The 18,107-nt window shown below is 43.1% G+C and overlaps 1 protein-coding gene across 47 annotated transcripts in view; it reads left to right on the top strand.

Annotated features, from left to right (window-relative positions):
• PTPRD (protein tyrosine phosphatase receptor type D) overlaps positions 1–18,107 on the top strand; it is a 1,533,354-nt gene that overhangs the window by 1,386,112 nt on the left and 129,135 nt on the right. For all 47 annotated transcript variants that reach the window (XM_077344981.1, XM_077344985.1, XM_077344991.1 and 44 more), the window contains 2 exons: positions 12,122–12,331; positions 14,934–15,094. In XM_077344981.1, coding sequence (XP_077201096.1) covers positions 12,122–12,331; positions 14,934–15,094 — 371 coding nt within the window. The remainder of the gene's footprint in view (positions 1–12,121; positions 12,332–14,933; positions 15,095–18,107) is intronic.

Genomic DNA, 18,107 nt, shown 5'->3' with positions numbered 1-18,107 from the left:
AAGAGACTTACAGGCATAAATTCATAACAGTCTCAACTGCCTCAATAAAGAGGGCTGAATTTTAGTTTGGTCTAGAGAGTAAAGATTCTTGTGTCCTTAAAATACTTTGTGCTATATATTATTAAGCCATTAGTGAGATTTCTCCCTTTGTGTTTTGCTTGGAATTACTATTTTATTTATTTTATTTTATTTTTATTTATCATACTTCTATACCGCCCTCCCCGGAGGCTCAGGGCGGTTTACATTCTAACAAGGAACCTTACATAAAACAGTCTGTAAAACATATACATCAATAACCAACAATTGCAACCAAACACAACACAGTATAACAGTAAACAGTTGTGATACAAACAGGTCCAGGGCTTGTTGATGGGATTCTGAGGGGGGTGGTTTATTGATTGAATTCTGAGGGGGGGTGGGGGGGAGCAGGGGCCCTTGGTCGCTGTTGATTACGTCTGGTATCGGCCAAATGCCTGATGGAGGAGCTCCTTCTTGCAGGCCCTGCGGAACTGTTTAAGCTCCGTCAGGGCCCTGATCTCTTCTGGGAGCTCGTTCCACCAGGTAGGGGCCAGAACAGAGAATGCTCTGGCCCTGGTCGAGACCAGACGGACTTCTTTAGGGCCAGGGATCCTTAGCTGATTTGAGGCAGTAGAGCGTAGAGCTCTTTTGGGGGCATAGGCGGGGAGGCGGTCCCTCAGGTACACTGGGCCCTGACCGCGTATGGCCTTGAAGGTAATTACCAGAACCTTTAGTCTGATCCGGAATTCAACTGGTAGCCATTGCAGCTGATGAAGAATAGGCCGGATATGGGACCTCCACGGTGTTGCCGTGAGGATCCTGGCTGCTGCATTTTGAACTAGTTGTAGTTTCCGGGTCAGGGCTAAGGGCAGGCCTGCGTAGAGCGAGTTACAAAAGTCTAGTCTAGAGGTGACCGTCGCATGGATCACTGTGGCTAGGTGTTCCGGGGCCAGGTAGGGCGCTAGTAGTTTGGCTTGGCGGAGATGGTAGAATGCCAGCCGCGCTACCTTTGTGATCTGGGCCTCCATTGTGAGGGAGGCGTCCAGAATCACGCCTAGGTTCCTGGCGGCATGAGCCGTGGAGAGCTGCACGCCATCCAGGGTAGGCAGGCGCGCTTCCTCGCAAGGGCCCTTCCTACCTAGCCACAGGACCTCCGTCTTTAGAGGATTGAGCTTCAGACGACTCTGCTTGAGCCATCTCGTCACTGCTTCCAGGCAGCTGGCTAATGCTTCTGGGGGAGAGTCAGGGCGGCCATCCATCAGGAGGAAGAGCTGGGTGTCATCTGCATATTGATGGCAACCCAGCCCGAACTTCCGTACCAGCTGTGCGAGAGGGCGCATGAAGATGTTGAATAGGATAGGAGAGAGGACCGCTCCTTGTGGGACTCCACAAGTAAGTTGCCGGCGGCCTGATGTTTTCTCTCCTATTGCAACCCTCTGTCCACGATCCTGGAGGAAGGAGATCAGCCATTGAAGGGCTGTCCCTTGTATTCCAGCATCGATGAGGCGGCGAGCTAGAAGCTCGTGATCGACTGTGTCGAACGCTGCTGAGAGGTCTAATAATATCAGCAGTGCCGACCCGCCTCGATCCAACTGGCGACGGAGGTCGTCCGTCAGGGCGATTAGCGCTGTCTCTACCCCATGGCCAGGCCGGAAGCCAGACTGAGATGGGTCTAGGACCGAAGCTTCTTCCAGGTATTCTGTCAGTTGGTTTGCGACTGCCCTTTCTATCATCTTGCCCAGAAACGCTAAGTGAGACACGGGCCTGTAGTTGTTAGGCTCTTGTGGGTTTAGAGATGTTTTTTTCAACAGTGGACGTACCACAGCCTCTTTCAAACCCTCCGGGAATTCTCCTGTTGTTAGAGATAGGTTGATTATCTCCCGGAGGGGGCCCATTATCTTTATGCCAGTTGTTTTCAAGAGCCAGGATGGGCAAGGATCTAGTGGGCATGTAGTTGGTCTTGTTGTCGCTAGAATCCTGTCCACTTCGGTCAGCGTGAGTCGTCTGAAGTTACTCATAGTTTTCTCCAAAGACGGCCAAGGGGCCTCTAGTTCACTTTTTGTATCTAAGGTTGGGGGGAGGTCGTGGCGGAGTGTCAAGATTTTGTCCGCAAAATGACTCGCAAATGCCTCACAGCTGATGTCCAATTGGCTACTGTTTTGTTGCCCTTCAATCAGGGCAGTGAGGGATCGAACTACCTTAAACAATTGAGCTGGGCGTGAGTCTGCAGATGCGATGGTAGCCGAGTAGAAATTGCGTTTTACTGACTTCACCGCCATCTCATAGGCTTTCATCTGCATTCTATAAGATGTTCTCGAGGCTTCGTCACGAGTCTTCCTCCAAACTCGCTCTAGCCGTCTCAGTTCCCGTTTCTTGTCGCGAAGCTCCTCGGTGTACCAGGGGGCTCGCTTGAGACGGGGCCGGAGAGGGCGTCGGGGAGCTATCTCATCAATGGCAGTCAGCAGTCTGTTATGCCAGTCACTGACCAGGCCATTGAGAGAAGTGCCGGGAGGCATTGGTTCCCGCAGAGCATTCCGGAATCCTATTGGATCCATAAGTCTCCGTGGGCGAGCTAAAATTTGCTTGGCGCCCAACTGAGGAGGTGGTGGGAGCCTTAGCCGAGCCTTTAGAGCATAGTGGTCTGACCATGGCACAGCTGTTGTTGTGACCAGATCCACATCCAAACCTGCGCCGAAAATAAGATCCAGGGTGTGACCTGCTTGATGGGTGGGGCCAACAACAAATTGCGAGAGCCCTAGTGTTGCCATGGTTGACACCAGGTCCTGCCCAATTCTAGAGGACGGTAGCTCAGCATGGACGTTAAAGTCCCCCAGAATTAATAGGCTGGAGAACTGTAGCGTCCAGGCCGCCGCCGCCTCTAGCAGGGCAGGCAGAGCATCTGGCGGTGCATTGGGCGCGCGGTACACTAGCCAGATGGCCACGCTCTCGATTGATCCCCATCCGAGGCCAACACATTCAATGCCTGGAATTGATGGCGCAGGAAGGGCCCTGAAGGAGAAAGCCTCTCGGGTCAGGATTGCCACCCCTCCTCCCCGCCCCGCTGTCCGAGACTGGTGGAGGACAGAGAACCCGGCAGGGGCTAGATCTTTGAGGGCAACTGTTTCACCCTCCCTGGTCCAGGTTTCTGTCACGCACGCCAGGTCCGCTCTTTGCTCCGCAAAGTAGTTTTGCAGGGTAGAGGTTTTGTTGTTTATTGACCTGGCGTTGCACAGCACCAGTGTCAGAGGCGGGTTGTTTACCTCAGCCTCCACCCTAGTGTCGCGAGGGATGGGGCGGAGTCTGGAGGGGGCCCGACTAAGGGTGGTTTTTGGGCCCCTTGGTTTGATGTATCTCCGCCATCCGCTGTCCCTGCCTTTTCCCCTTATTATTGGGATCCCTGACCCCATTGGGGCCCCTGCTTTTTCTTCTTCCTCAGTCTTTTTAAACTTTCTGAGCTCCATGACACTGTTGGCTTTTGTTCTAGCTAGGGTTGTTGTTGAACCCCGGTTCTGTGCTCTTTTTTGTTCTAGTTGTATGTGTAATTTTTGTGTGTCTGTGGAAGGTTGGCCCTGATCGCTGTTATGGCATCTCACGGCTTCCCGGTTCCACTTGTGTGTAGTTATGTGTTGGGTGTAGGGTGTGTATTGTGTGTATTGTTACGTTTGTCTGGAGGGTGGTCCCGATCGCCTGTTGTGGCATCTCAGGGTTGCCAGTCCAGGGGCGTGTGGTGTGTATGTGATCTGTGTGTTATTTCATGTTGGGTTGGGGCTGATAGGTTTATGAGTCGGGTGGGGTTCAGTTGGGTTGTTAGGGTAGTTGATGGTTAGGGGTGAATTATTAGGTTGGTAGGTTTGGTTGATTGGCTTAATTCCTTCAGGCTGGGATTGGGTAAATCAATTGGTAGCGTTAATTGTTCGGGTGAGTTATTTGTTTATTGTGTGGGATGTATATAATATAGCCGGGAGATCATAAGATTGTTTGGCTGCCAGGCAAGAAATGTTAAGGGGTGGTTTGCCATTGTCTCTCCCTGTGTTGTGACCCTGTTATTCCTTGGAGGTCACACCCTAACACATGTTTGTCAGGGCCGCTTCTGCTTAACTGATGGGATTGGGGTTGCCTGGGCTATTCAGGTCAGGTACTTAGAACTGTATGCTGCATGGAAACCACCTTTAAAAAAAATGGTTGTAATATTTATAACTGACTTTCCCTCACTTGAAGGAGCTCAAGGCACCTTACCATCTACAAATGCACCAAAAATAGAAAAATATCAGCCAAAATAAAATACATCCAATTACAATTTCTAACCAGGTCTGTGTGTGAGTCACTGAAGTGTTAAGAAGCATAGAGATAAATAAGATCCTATTAAACCTCTATTAAAGCAACAAGGCATGTTTCTCCAGGCAGTCAGCAAGGGACAAGACTTTTTGTCTGTGTAATTGGCAATCCTAACCAGGACTTGGCCACTCTGACATGTTAAGTGCTATTGTACCACAATTTCCACCCATTTAATATAAACTTATATGGGGATTTCTAAAGTGGTTGTGCAGTAAGTAAAATCTCAACAGATAAAGCTAATAATAGTTTAAATTTTCTTTATAGTGCTCTTTTATAGCTTCTTAAAAGCAAAAACACTGTGTTCCTGGTGATATTATGGTCTCCACTAGGGGTTTGCATTTGGTATATCTAAGTCAAAAAGAACCTGGAAAAGATCTGTATTTTCCTACTATTCTTTCAGCCAGATATAAATTGGGGCTGAATTTCACCTACCCAAAAATGGCTGCCCCTGAGAAATCCCAAAAATATTTTTGATGTTTTGGGATGGCCAGATTATTTTGCTGATGGTCTCCTCTGGAATCCATTTTTCCTGGTTCAAAGTAGCCTTTGTCTCCACCTCCTACCTCTGAATCCTTCTTGGACTCTACCTCTGCTTCCCTGGACACCACCTCAATCTAAGCTCCCATGACACTCCTCCAAAACCTTCCATGTATAAAAATTGTTCATGGGTTCTCCAGTTTATTTATTTGTATTGATGATGCCCCCCCCAAAAGACATCCTTGAATGAATTCGCCATTTATACCCTAGAGGCCCTATCCTTATCCATCCATGGTTCCTCTATATATTTGTGAAACAGCCTGGAGGGTGGGACGTGGCCTGCTGTCAAAATTGGAATAGAGCCAATCAAACTTTGCTGGCTGGCCCCTGATTGGGACGGGCTTTGAAGCTAGTATTGTATAAATGGAGAATTGATTTGGGGAAGATGATTGGTCAGCTACAAAAATCAACAAAAGAGAACGTATATGGAGCTTACAACTCGAAAATACTGGACATTTACACATCCAGTACTTTCTCAAATTGTTTATTGAAGAAAAGTGAGATATTGGACTTTCTATTTCAAAACTGGACACTTGGCATCCCTAGCATTTCTTACAGTAACATGTTAAACCAAGGATCCGGGCTTTTCTGAGTGTAGAAAAGTGATATTGTCAGTTGTCTCCATAATCCTAATATTTCAGGTCCTGCTACGTCTTCAGAAAAAAAATTGTTAAACATTTCTCAGATGATAGGACTATATATGGTCATGTCAACCTGCCCTTCCCCTCCCAAATTGGCCAATGATGGGTCTGGAGGAGGGGGAAGGGGATGGGCAAGTACACAGCTATTCTTCCCAACCAAATTCTGCACAACAGTGCCACTTACAGCATTTCTAGAAGCCTGGAGATGTTTCTGCAGTTTCTCAATGGTAAAAAAGCTGAGAAAGGCTGATCTACATCCTGAAAAACAACTAGAGCATTCTGGAAACAACTCATTCATCTCTGATGACCAGATAGTCTATTTGGATCATCCTAATCTGATGGGAGATCATCCTACTTTGTCCTCTGCTGTTGCAACGATGAAGCAAGACTAACAGGTCATCTGACCAAATCTACCACTCTAATCAAGACTTTACTACTTATTTTCATTTAGCTGTACTGGTAATGCAAGGCTTTCATCTGGCCTGATGTAGAAAGCCAGCTTGGTGTAGTAGTTAGGAATGCTGACCTCTAATCTGGTGAGCCAGGTTTGTTTCTGTGCTCCTCCACATGCAATCAACCACATGCAACCATCCTGGGCTTGCCACAGCACTGATAAAGCTGTTCTAACCGAGCAGCAATATCAGGGCTCTCTCAGCCTCACCTGCCTCACAGGGTGTCTGTTGTTGGGAGAGGAAAGTGGTGGCAATTTTAAGCCACTTTTGAGGCTCCTTCTGATAGAGAAAAGCAGCCTATAGGAACCAACTTTTCTTCTTAAAAGATTTGGAGATATAGAGTAAACAGTGCTTAACTTCTGCCTTTCCTTAACATTAGATGTAGCTGAACAATAGAAACAGCAAGTTAAGAACAGATAATACATTTTGCTATTTCCCAATGGTTTAAACCTGTCAGGTCAAGTCAAATTCCGCAACATTAACAGATTCCAGACTCGCTGCTGTTAGAGGACATTGAACTTCCTTGTAATTAATTTTTTCAGGTCTGTGCTGCTAGTTCCCATAACAAAGGGTCATTTTAATCATGTAAGTTGTGGTGCATTAATCTGTATAATACTTTGATAAAGAACATTTATTAATTCAAAAAAGTTTGGGTCAGGGTGGGCTCTTTCCCAGTTTTTGCCGATACAATTGAGACCACATTGTAGAATTAATGGTGGAAGAAATAAGATATGCATTGACTGGAAAATGAAAATTGTTTCTGATACAGAGTTGAAGCCCTTGATATATCTTTGACAATTTATTCCAATAATAACTACTGAGCTACATAGATGAAAGGAAAATATTAAAAGCAGAGTGAGGCTACTCTTCATGGTGGCTTTAAGTTTCTTTTATTTACATGTTAAAGATTGCTTAAAGTTTGCAGTCAGTCAGTGCACACAGACTATTTATGTGCATAAGAGCCTATTTATCAATGCGTGGAAACTGCTTCAGGTGTGCAGTGAAGATCCATTGATAGAAATGTCTCTAGCATTAAAGTCACTTCAAAGCTTTCATTGTATGGGAATTCTGGAAAAGCCCATATGTACAAAAAGCCAGTGATTTAGGCTTAAAGCTTTTGTGACCTTCTACAGAAACATTAAACCTATTTCTTTTTCAGAGAGGAACATACCCTATATACTCACATATAAACCTAGTTTATACCTTTTTTTCACACTTTTTTCACACTGAAAAAGCCCTCCTCGGTTTATACGTGGGTATATACAGTAATTGAAATAAAAGCCTGCTCCAGCCAGCCAATCATTGCATTGACTTTTGCAAATGTGTCCTGTAAAATGAGCTTGCTCTGGCAGCTTGTAGGACATCAACGGTTTGACTGAGGGACTCTGATCTTTTTTTCCCTTTTGCTTTCACTTCTTCCTCTTCTTAATCATTTCTTCCAAACTAGTCTTTTGGTTTCTGTGGGTGGGGTGGGGTGGGTTTTGAGGGTTCTTTGGGTTCTACTGTTTCTTTCTCCTAGTGTTTCTTCTTTTATCTGAGGGAAAGCATTGCTTGCCTTTTCTTCTTGGGGTTGTGTTGATTTTTACAGTTCTTTCTTTCAGTGTTTTGTTCTGGGGGGGGCACTACAGTTGTAGTTAGAGTTGCCCATTCTTCCAGTTTGGTAGCTGTTGTACTTGTTGTGGTAGGCTGCCAACTTTGGGTACTGTTGATCTGCTCTGTTTGCTGGCCTGGGGGGGGCACTCCTGCCAGAGCTATTTTCACAGAGCTGTTCTGTCAGAGCTCTCTCAGGGTATCTGGCATCAAGAGAGGAAGAGAAGGCAATTGTAAGCCGCTTTGAGACTCCTTTGGTTAGTGAAAAGTGGGGTACAAAAACCAGCAGGTATTCATCCTCTTGACTTCTCTGTATTTGTTGTGGGGAAGGCTGAATGCGAGAGCCTGTGATGATGGAGCATTTCCCGCCCTCGGCTTATATGCGAGTCAATACGTTTGCCCAGATTTTGTGGTGAAATTAGGTGCCTCGGCTTATATGCAGATCGGCTTATATGCGAGTATATACGGTAAATGGATACAGAACTCACTTTGAAGTCAAAATTCTACATAACTACATATGCAGAAGTCCTTTTATTTTTAGTTTGTTTTAGGGGGGAGTAGTAGAACTCCTGAAATAATGCAGTGATGTAGTGTAAAATATTTAAACTTCTACTTTATCTGAACAAATTGGAGAACTATTGATATGAAATATAAAAGTACAAGAGAAGAACTTTCCTGCATTCTTGGATGTATCAATGGCAAACTAAGATTTTATTTAAACCAACCATGTTCCTAATGAAACTGAGCCTGGTTTATTCTTATACTAGTGGAAGAGCCCATTTTTAAAAGTGTCAGGGAACAGGGCATCCTCCCAGCAGTCATCTCTGTGGGTGCATCATGGAGTGGGGAGGGGATTCCCTGCTGTCCACCAGTGAGTCTGAGGCTGGAGAAAGCAGCGGGGTCATGATGGAGGACACAGGGGGAGGCTTTTGAGCTCCCCTGTGTGGTGAGGACACCACAGAGTGTGAGATGGTGAGGGAAAGCATGGGTGGTCTTCTGGAATGCTCTGCCATCATGAAGCACTCCCAGAGAGGGCATCAGGCCCTCCTTGCTTCCCCCCCACCATAGCAAGGACGGCATGGAGAGCAGGGGTGGGTGGGTGGGCACAGAGAGCAAGGCTGCTTGTATCGGTGTTACTGTTATACAGTAGGTGGGTGAGAAGTGCCATCCTCGCCAATGCCTCTAATGGCTTGTTGCTGCCATGGAAGTCCAGGAAAGTTAGCTGGGCCTCTGTGAAGGAGATGGATGGACCTCACCACCCCTGCCAGCAGCAAGAAAGCAGGGCAGGTCTGTAGGAGGCAGAGGAGGTGGCTGCAATTCTGAGCCACTGCGTGCGGGGAGTAAGCAGCAGATACCAGCTCAGGCTTCACAGAGAAGGCAGCTAGTCCACACAGCACCCCGCCTTTGGCAAGGAGGCATGATGGTTCGTCAAGGAACCATGCAGTTTACTTCCTGCTGGTTCTGCATAGTTGAAGTAGAAGGAGGGGGAGGAGGGGTGGGGAAGAACCTCTTACTGGCCCTCAGCGTAGAAGGGCACTTCCACTGAGGGCCAATCAGAGACCCCCGCCAGAAGTTCTCAACAGCACACCAGACCTTCTAAGTGGCTCTCACTGAGAGCCCTTCCCCCCAAGGGCCATTAAGAGGGCAGGCACTTTGATGGAAGTATGTTTATGTGGTATGTTTTCCTTAACAGCTTGGGTTTGGCTTGATTCTTGCAAAGAAACTGAGAATCTAAAGATTGGATCATTCCTTTGGATTTTGGTTTGTAAACAAGCAACAAGCCATCCTCAACCGCAAAATTACAAAACCTTCCATCTCAGCTCTGTTTGCGAGGAGACTGCAAGAGAGTGTGTGGATAAGCCTGAGAAGGGCCTCAACATCATAAAGTAATCTTCTAATTGGTCAGCCATCTAACTTCTGTGAAGCGTGATTTGTTAGTATCAATCTGAAGCAAATGGTTTAAATATGGGAGGGGGGGACCTCAAGTAGAATTGTCTGATACTCTGCATGTTTTGAAGCATCAATATATTAAAGGTAAAGGTATCCCCTGTGCAAGCACCGAGTCATGTCTGACCCTTGGGATGATGCCCTCTAGTGTTTTCTTGGCAGACTCAATACAGGGTGGTTTGCCATTCCCTTCCCCAGCCATTACCATTTTACCCCCCAGAAAGCTGCGTACTCATTTTACCGACCTCAGAAGGATGGAAGGCTGGGTCAACTTTGAGCCAGCTGCTGGGATCAAACTCCCAGCCTCATGGCCAGAGCTTCAGACAGCATGTCAGCTGCCTTACCACCCTGCACCACAAGAGGCTCTTCAAACATGTTTACTCATACCTAAACTCCATAGATTTCTCAGTGTGCCTAAAAATGCATCCTTTACATAGTTGTAACCATTTTTAAAAGATATGAACTGGGACCTCGTATGATTGCCATCAACAAATACCTGCTATAGAATCCCTACTCCGGGTGCCCTTCTGTTTAGAGGTACAATGAGTGATTTTCTATGACCCATTCTCTTTGTTGAGATTAGTGTAAGATAATTTTTAAGTTGGTTTAAAGGGTTTATTGTTTGTCTTTGAATCATTTTAATGATGACATGAAATTAAATTTTTTTAACAAAAAAATATTATAATTGCTGCCAATTAAAAGCCACTTCTGGAGTTTCATTGATGTGTACAGGATATATATGTTTTAAAGAAAGCAAAAAGAAGCTGCATTGAAAGTTTTTCATTGCTTGGCATATTATGACTTTGAAAATCAACCACATGTACAATATTTCTTCAGTCAAATGCTAGAGGGGATGTGATTATCTAGGTTAGCAAATGTAGTACCCTTGTGATGTTGGTTTCCATTTTTGAAACAGAGTATTTCATGAAGTGAGAGAAACTACAGGACGATAAGAAACTTAACTGCAAAAAAGGAGTAATTAAAATTCTATATAGACTTTCTGGAAACTAAATAACATTGAACTCAGTGAGACTTAACAGCATTTAGAGTGTTTGAGATCAGGCTGTAAGTAACATAAAATGTATTTTTAAATATTATGAAAGCTACATGAATAAGAAGATTACATTATGATCTGGAGTCATATGGTATTTGTGAGCAATCTTTATATTTTCTTTGGTAACCTCATTCAAACTAACCTTGATCAGGGAAAAATACCTCAAGCAATGAATGTGATGTTGATGATATATGACAACAGCATCATTTATATCTGAAATATGAATGAAGGAAGGGATACACTTAAGGTCTGTTCATTCATGTGGATTACATGATGTAGATGAGATTTCTGTCATCTGTCTCCAACACACACACTTCTCTATACCCACATGCACATATTTCCTTATGTTGTGTCCTACAAGTTTCAGAGAAAGACCACGCACCACACGCAAACTCAGAAATTTTGGCTTAGCTTTTCAACATGCTCTTCCTTTCTTAACTCATGCAAAATGTTAGACAAGATCAAAGCGTTTAAAATTCCCCATTTCCTGGGAAACTAGTCCATTCCTAACCAGGCCAGATGGCCTCTGATCCCATTCATATCCACAGGCAGACAACCCATAGGAATCCACATCTGGGAACCTGCAAAACCAATGAACAACATCTTGAGGAACATCATACAGCTGAATACATGACAGGACCATGTCTCAGGCCATAGGTCGTGACAGATAGAAGGAAAGGTGGAGTTGCATTTAGGGGTGAAATTTGGTGATATAAACATGTAATCCTACAGGTTCTTCCTGATCCATCTGTCATGCTTCAGGAATAGAAAGAATTATATCCGCACAGCCATCTCAGATAAAATTAAAAGTAAATATTTTTTCCTTTTTCAGTCATCAGTATATTCTGGTACAGAAAACTTCATTGATAATAGCAAAAATATAGAGAGATAAATAAATATAAGGTATTCCAGTTTTGGGAGAAAAAACTGTTGAATATAAGATTGCAATATAATTATTTTTGTGGGTTATTTGATGTGTGAAGGGATAATTGGATTTCAGTCTTGCTTTAACTATTGATTAATTGCTTGTCCTTGGCCAAGCTAACATAATTTAAGATCCATAGGTTTTTCCCATATATTGACACTCTTTGAAAATTATTTTGCCAGCATTTCTAACTAAAAACATTCATTTAATGGGCAAAAAAACTGAGGATTGCATTGTCTATTATTTATATATGATGCATCACATATTAGCATCAAATCAAATAAATAATAATTATGATAATTGTTTAGAAATTTGGACTATGCAGTTTATAGCCAATTGTACACTGATGGTCTACATTTGGTTGAAGGCTTTAAAAATTAGCAAAACGATAGTATGAGTTATTAAAAATGAATTGTGTCCACTGTAGATTACTGTTGCAAGTGATAGGATGTAGCATAGCTAAGGTTTCTCATACAATGAAAATAGATTGTACTTTTGTACATTCCTAGGCTGAATTCCCTACCCCCCATCAACCTGTCAATATGTTACAGTCATGTTGTTTACAGTTATCTTTCTGTTGTTCCTTGTTCTTCCCCCACTCTTTTTTTCTTCCTGCCTAAAGCTACTTAAGGAAATAGCACGGAAACGCAGAAGCATTCGTTTGGCGAGAGAAGCAGATTTAAAGCCATATATTGCAGCACACTTTGAAGTACTTCCTACTGAGTTCACCCTGGGGGATAAGAAACAGTATGGTGGTTTTGAGAACAAGCAGCTCCAAAATGGCCAAGAATATGTTGTCTTTATTTTAGCTGTTATGGAACATTCAGAATCTGTAAGTTGACTGACGGTTTTAAGCTGTTGATTTGTTTCTAAGAAATTCCTGTTGCATTTTATTATATTCTGTATGGACAATTACGTGCTATGTAAAATTGTGCTTTTCAAAAATCCGTACATATTTTCAGTGGCTTTACCAGTTTAGGAAGGTAATCTAAAAGCTTGAGTCAAAAAATGAAACTAGAATATAGCAAGCCGGGTTGATTCTGCACTCCTCCACATGCAACCAGCTGGGGTGACCTTGGGCTCTCCATGGCACTAAACTAAACATGAGCAGGCAGTGTGATGCAGCGGTAAAAAAGGTGAATGCCATTTTGGGCTGTATCAACAGGGGCATCACATCAAAATCACAAGATGTCATAGTCCCATTGTATACGGCACAGGTCAGACCACACCTGGAGTACTGTGTGCAGTTCTGGAGGCCTCACTTCAAGAAGGACATAGATAAAATCGAAAGGGTACAGAGGAGAGCGACGAAGATGATCTGGGGCCAAGGGACCAAGCCCTATGAAGATAGGTTGAGGGACTTGGGAATGTTCAGCCTGGAGAAAAGGAGGTTGAGAGGGGACATGATAGCCCTATTTAAGTATTTGAGAGGTTGTCACTTGGAGGAGGGTAGGATGCTGTTTCTGTCGGCTGAAGAGGAGAGGACATGCAGTAATGGGTTTAAACTACAAGTACAATGATATAGGCTAGATATCAGGAAAAAAATTTTCACAGTCAGAGTAGTTCAGCAGTGGAATAGGAGGTGGTGAACTCCCCCTCACTGGCAGTCTTCAAGCAAAGGTTGGATACACACTTTTCTTGGATGCTTTAGGATGCTTAGAGCTGATCCTGCGTTGAGCAGGGGGTTGGACTAGATGGCCTGTATGGCCCATTCCAACTCTATGATTCTATGATAAAGCTGTTCTGACCGAGCAGTGATATCAGGGCTCTCTCAGCCTCACCCACCTCCCGGGGTGTCTGTAGTGAGGAGAGGAAAGGGAAGGTGACTGTAAGCCACTTTGAGCCTCCATCGGGTAGAGAAAAGCGGCATATAAGAACCAACTCTTCTCTCTTCTAAGTATGCAGTACTAATACAAATAATATAATATACATTTAATTATACAGTGAAATGTGTTAAAATGTCATTTAAAAACCACATACATTTGGTTCTGCCTATGCCTAGTATACAGACAAGTGTATAAATAGAGGTAAAACAAATTGTATCCTAATATAAAAATTGGCTGATTCTTTGCACATTAGCTTTGCACATTAGCTTTGAATATTGTGGATTGGGCCTAAGCAGATCCATGGGCATATGAAATAGTGCATATTTTGAAGATTTGCCCATGTAGAATCTTCAAAATATTAATCAACACTTACTCCACAGGTAAATATCTCAGTGTGAGTAAGGTCTGATTTGTATATGATCTTTTCTGCATATGATGTTTATGCAGATTATTCCTCTTTTTGCAAATTTTGGAAATGCAAAGAGTATATACTTGCGGAATAGTGGTAGGCCTAAACAACAAATGGCTCTCAGCCAGATCACATGATATCACTTCTGGGAAAGACTCTGACAATTCCTAGAGAGGACTGATATCACTCCTGGGTTTCCCCCAAAGGTGATATCATGATGTCACTGACAATGGCTTCCCTATGCCTTCTTCCATCTGCTTTCCAGGCCATATTTGTCAGTCCCACTGATCCTGATGCTCGTTGACTCCCCCTCATCTCTGAAAGTGTAGATTTTAAGATTGTTTTCATCATCTTGATCAACATTGTTAATATTCTGTTCAAGTTCTGAAGTTTGTTTCTTGAAATCACTGGTCACTCCTGAGTCCTGAAGTAACAGTCATATCTTTTTGCTGTGCCTTTTTTAAAGAAGGGTTCTTCCTTGCCTAGAGACATATTGTTTAGACACTAGTACTCACAGCCAAACATCTTTGGAAAAAGAGAACTAATCAAGGACATGCTCAGCTAGCTTCTTTAATTACAGTAATTTACCACTGACTTTATCATTGAAATGTAATAAAGTTAGAAAATAATGTAACAAAAAATAGAATTCCTGAGGTGATCTAAATAATGAGTTGTCTTTTCCCTCTTATGTAATTCATCTCTTTCTTATGTGCCTTTTATGCTTCAGTTGTTTTAACTGCATGTAATGCAGCTTAAGAAATAATTAAGAAGTCATGGAATTGTGGGAATGTTCAGTAGACATTCATGTTTTAACATACAGCAGGTTACTTGGTATCTTCCTAATTAGCTCTTAAACCTGCCACATATTTGTGCTGGCCTGAGCCTGTTAAGTTTAATTCATCCAAGTCAAAGGCTTGGTGGCTCTTCTTTCATGAGAGTTTTGTCTGTATGATTGCAAAGGGGAAGGCTTCTTTAGTCTGCTTTTACAGTTTTCACTGTGTTTTACAATCATCATCTAGGCTTTCCTTTTCTACTTTTATCTTGAAATAGTTGCAAAGATAATTACAGGAACTAAACCTTCGGAAGAAACAAAGTTCAATATCCCGAGATCCATTTCACAGGAAAGCTATTTTGCACCTTTTTTTTCAAAAAAAATCTTTGCTACTGTATCATTAAATAAGAATCTTATTTCCCTTTAGACTATGTATGCAACCAGCCCATATTCGGAAACTGTTGTGTCAGTGGATCTTAATCCCCAGCCAATTACAGATGAAGAAGAAGGCTTGATCTGGGTTGTAGGACCAGTTCTGGCAGTTGTGTTTATCATCTGTATTGTTATAGCTATACTGCTTTATAAAAGGTAAGTTTACAAAATAGTTTTGAGAAAGAAAGAAAGAAAGAAAGAAAGAAAGAAAGAAAGAAAGAAAGAAAGAAAGAAAGAAAGAAAGAAAGAAAACCTTTAGACATTTTGAATTATGAGAAGTTTGGGGGGCAGGAAAAATGCAGTAACTTGTAAAGAGTTTTATCATTTTCAGAGTTACTCCATATTACAAGGCATTCTTGATTTCTTTTTCAATTACAGGCCTTTCTAAACTGAAAGGAGTATCTATTTTGACCATTGTGACAAAGACAAGGATAGGCATCTCTTAGGCCTTGAAGGCTTTTTAATAGATCTCTGTCATGAAATGCAGAACGAATGGGGTAGTGATCACCATATCTCTTCTGCTAATTCAAACATTTTCTCAGGCACTTAAACTGTCTGGGTTTTAAGTACCTGAGAAAACGTTTCTCATTGTCTAGCAGGAGAGCAAATTGGCCCAGAAAGAGGATCCCCACTCAGGAGTTGACTTTTCATTGACATAAAATTGGCCACAACTGTATTTGACCTCCCAGCAGGAACATTGGCATAGCATGGGAAAGACCTCTGCCATTTTGCCATCAGTGGACTGCAAGGAAGCCCCAGATCCCAGTGACGCCTCCACAGTTGCTGAGCACTCAGCCTCTCATGAAGCACAGCTCCCCTTACTTGCTGGGGCCACCAAGGGGAAGCAACCTTAAACTGGAGAAACCCTGTGGACACAGACCTATGATTGGTTCCCCCAAGTTGCCCCACTATATGAGCCTATCCGCTTCCCCAGCTGGGTTGATACCACCAGGAATACAACTGATGGCAAATCCCCTGTGTATTTTATTTCTGGGATGGCTTTCTAATTGAGAAAGTTACTCTTGGTAGGAAGCAAATGATCTGGCACACATAGAACTACAACTGCAGGGTAGTCAGCCATCTTCTCCAGTAAGTCATCATAGCAAAGGTGATGTAGAAGATGTGCATAAGCTTGAAGAACTACTTCTGGTAAAGCAATGATACAGCATGGTAGAAGAAGCAGTTCTTTGTCCAGTAAACAATTCTGGCAAGTAATCAGTAAAGATGTGATCAGCAATAGCTTTTCCAGCTCACAAAATAATCACTTGCAATATACTGACCATTCTTGCAGATTACAACTTCAACCAACTAAACCCCTGGGAAGGTTCGTAAAGGAATCTTCCCTACTTTAGAACTGTGTTCACACTCAGTACTATTCAAAACTTGGGCAGATGGTGCCAGTGCATTATACAATTTCTTCCTCTTCCAAAACTGAGGAATTGTATGAAATGATATTAGTATCAGAAATATAATTTTGACCTGATCAATTTAATTGTTCAGCCCCATTTAAAATATCTCTACTATTAAACAGCATATATGAGCCTCTTGTGGCGCAGAGTGGTAAGGCAGCAGATATGCAGTCTGAAAGCTCTGCCCATGAGGCTGGGAGTTCAATCCCAGTAGCCGGCTCAAGGTTGACTCAGCCTTCCATCCTTCCGAGATCAGTAAAATGACTACCCAGCTTGCTGGGGGGTAAACAGTAATGACTGGGGAAGGGAATGGCAAACCACCCCGTATTGAGTCTGCCATGAAAACGCTGGAGGGCGTCACTCCAAGGGTCAGACATGACGGTGCTTGCACAGGGGATACCTTTACCTTTACCTTTACTATTAAACATGTATCTGAGCCCCATCCTGATATGTGTATGGAATATTGAGTGTGTCTTCCTATTAGCTGGGTACAATTTTGAGCATTTAAACTTTCATGAAGTCTTCACTCCATCTTTTAATAACAAGTCAAGTACTATCATCACAATTAATATAGACCACAGCACATAAAAATTAAATGGAAAATCAGACAACCACCCCTGTTTTGCCAAATTTAGGAAAAACCAGGGGGGAAATTATTTAAACGGATCAGATAGGAGCAAAGAACTCCTTTAGAAATTGTTTTGCAATATAATTTACATACTCCTAGCGGGGGAGGGACTTAGAAACCAAGTTGATCTTTCAACAAATAAAAGTTCGGAGGTAAGACATGATGGATAACTCTAAAGTTTTCATTTCTGCTTCTAAGTAGGAACCAAATTTGGCATGAACCAAATTTTCCTATTAAAATGGGCAGATTTATGCCACCTGAGCCAAGGATCAGGGGAGGCAGTTCCCCTGAACATTTCCCAGACCTTTGTCCAGTTCAGGAGTTCAGCTGGGAGCCATTTGAGTCTGACAGCAGATAGGCAAACCTACCCTGCTGTCAGGCTAAAATGCCTGCAAGGCATTTCAGCATTTGCTTTCACTCCCTCTAGCTTAGAAGTAGGGGAAGAAGCAAAACAGACTGCTAAACTGGCTTCCCCTCACTTGGAAGGGGGAAACAAAATAGACTGGCCTGAACTGAGTGCTTCATTTTGCAGTTTTGGGAAACGTTTATTTTTGGTGTTCTGTTTGAGATCACACTGAACCCTGAACCAAACTTGATTTTTCAAATTCGTGCCCATCCCTACTTCTAAGGCATATGCTCATTCCTGACAACAATAAAATCTTTATAGCATCAAATATAAACATGAAAAGACATGGCAGTAAGTCATAACACATATTTTTAGAATGTGGAAAGAGTTTAGACAACCTTCTTTTACTGATAGCTGGGTTCCCCCCCCCCCCCTGCCCTTAATGTACCACAGTTCTGGCATTTTCTAATTATTCATCTTATGTGGCAACTGAATTTTTAAAAATTTCTGTTACTTAAATATGTAAAAATGAAGAGCTAGGGTCAGGTGGGGTGTTGTGATTAGCAAGTTGAATTAGGACCAGAGTTCTACCCTTTCCAAGGAACTTACTGAGTAGCCTTTGTGGTGGAGGCAATGGCAACAGTACCCAAAAGAGATGGCTGGCCGTGTGGGAAGCTGAGAAGCTGGGTGGCTACAGGGTCAAATCACACTTCTCAGGACCAGCCTCTGAGCAGCCTGGAACTGGGCCAAGGGGAAGAGAATGGGAGGATGGGCCACCAAGGGAAA

Source organism: Paroedura picta, chromosome 7 (assembly GCF_049243985.1).
Source record: "Paroedura picta isolate Pp20150507F chromosome 7, Ppicta_v3.0, whole genome shotgun sequence".
Lineage (NCBI taxonomy): Eukaryota > Metazoa > Chordata > Lepidosauria > Squamata > Gekkonidae > Paroedura > Paroedura picta.
Note: the sequence above shows the minus strand (reverse complement) of the source record. Positions and strands in the feature narration are given on the sequence as shown.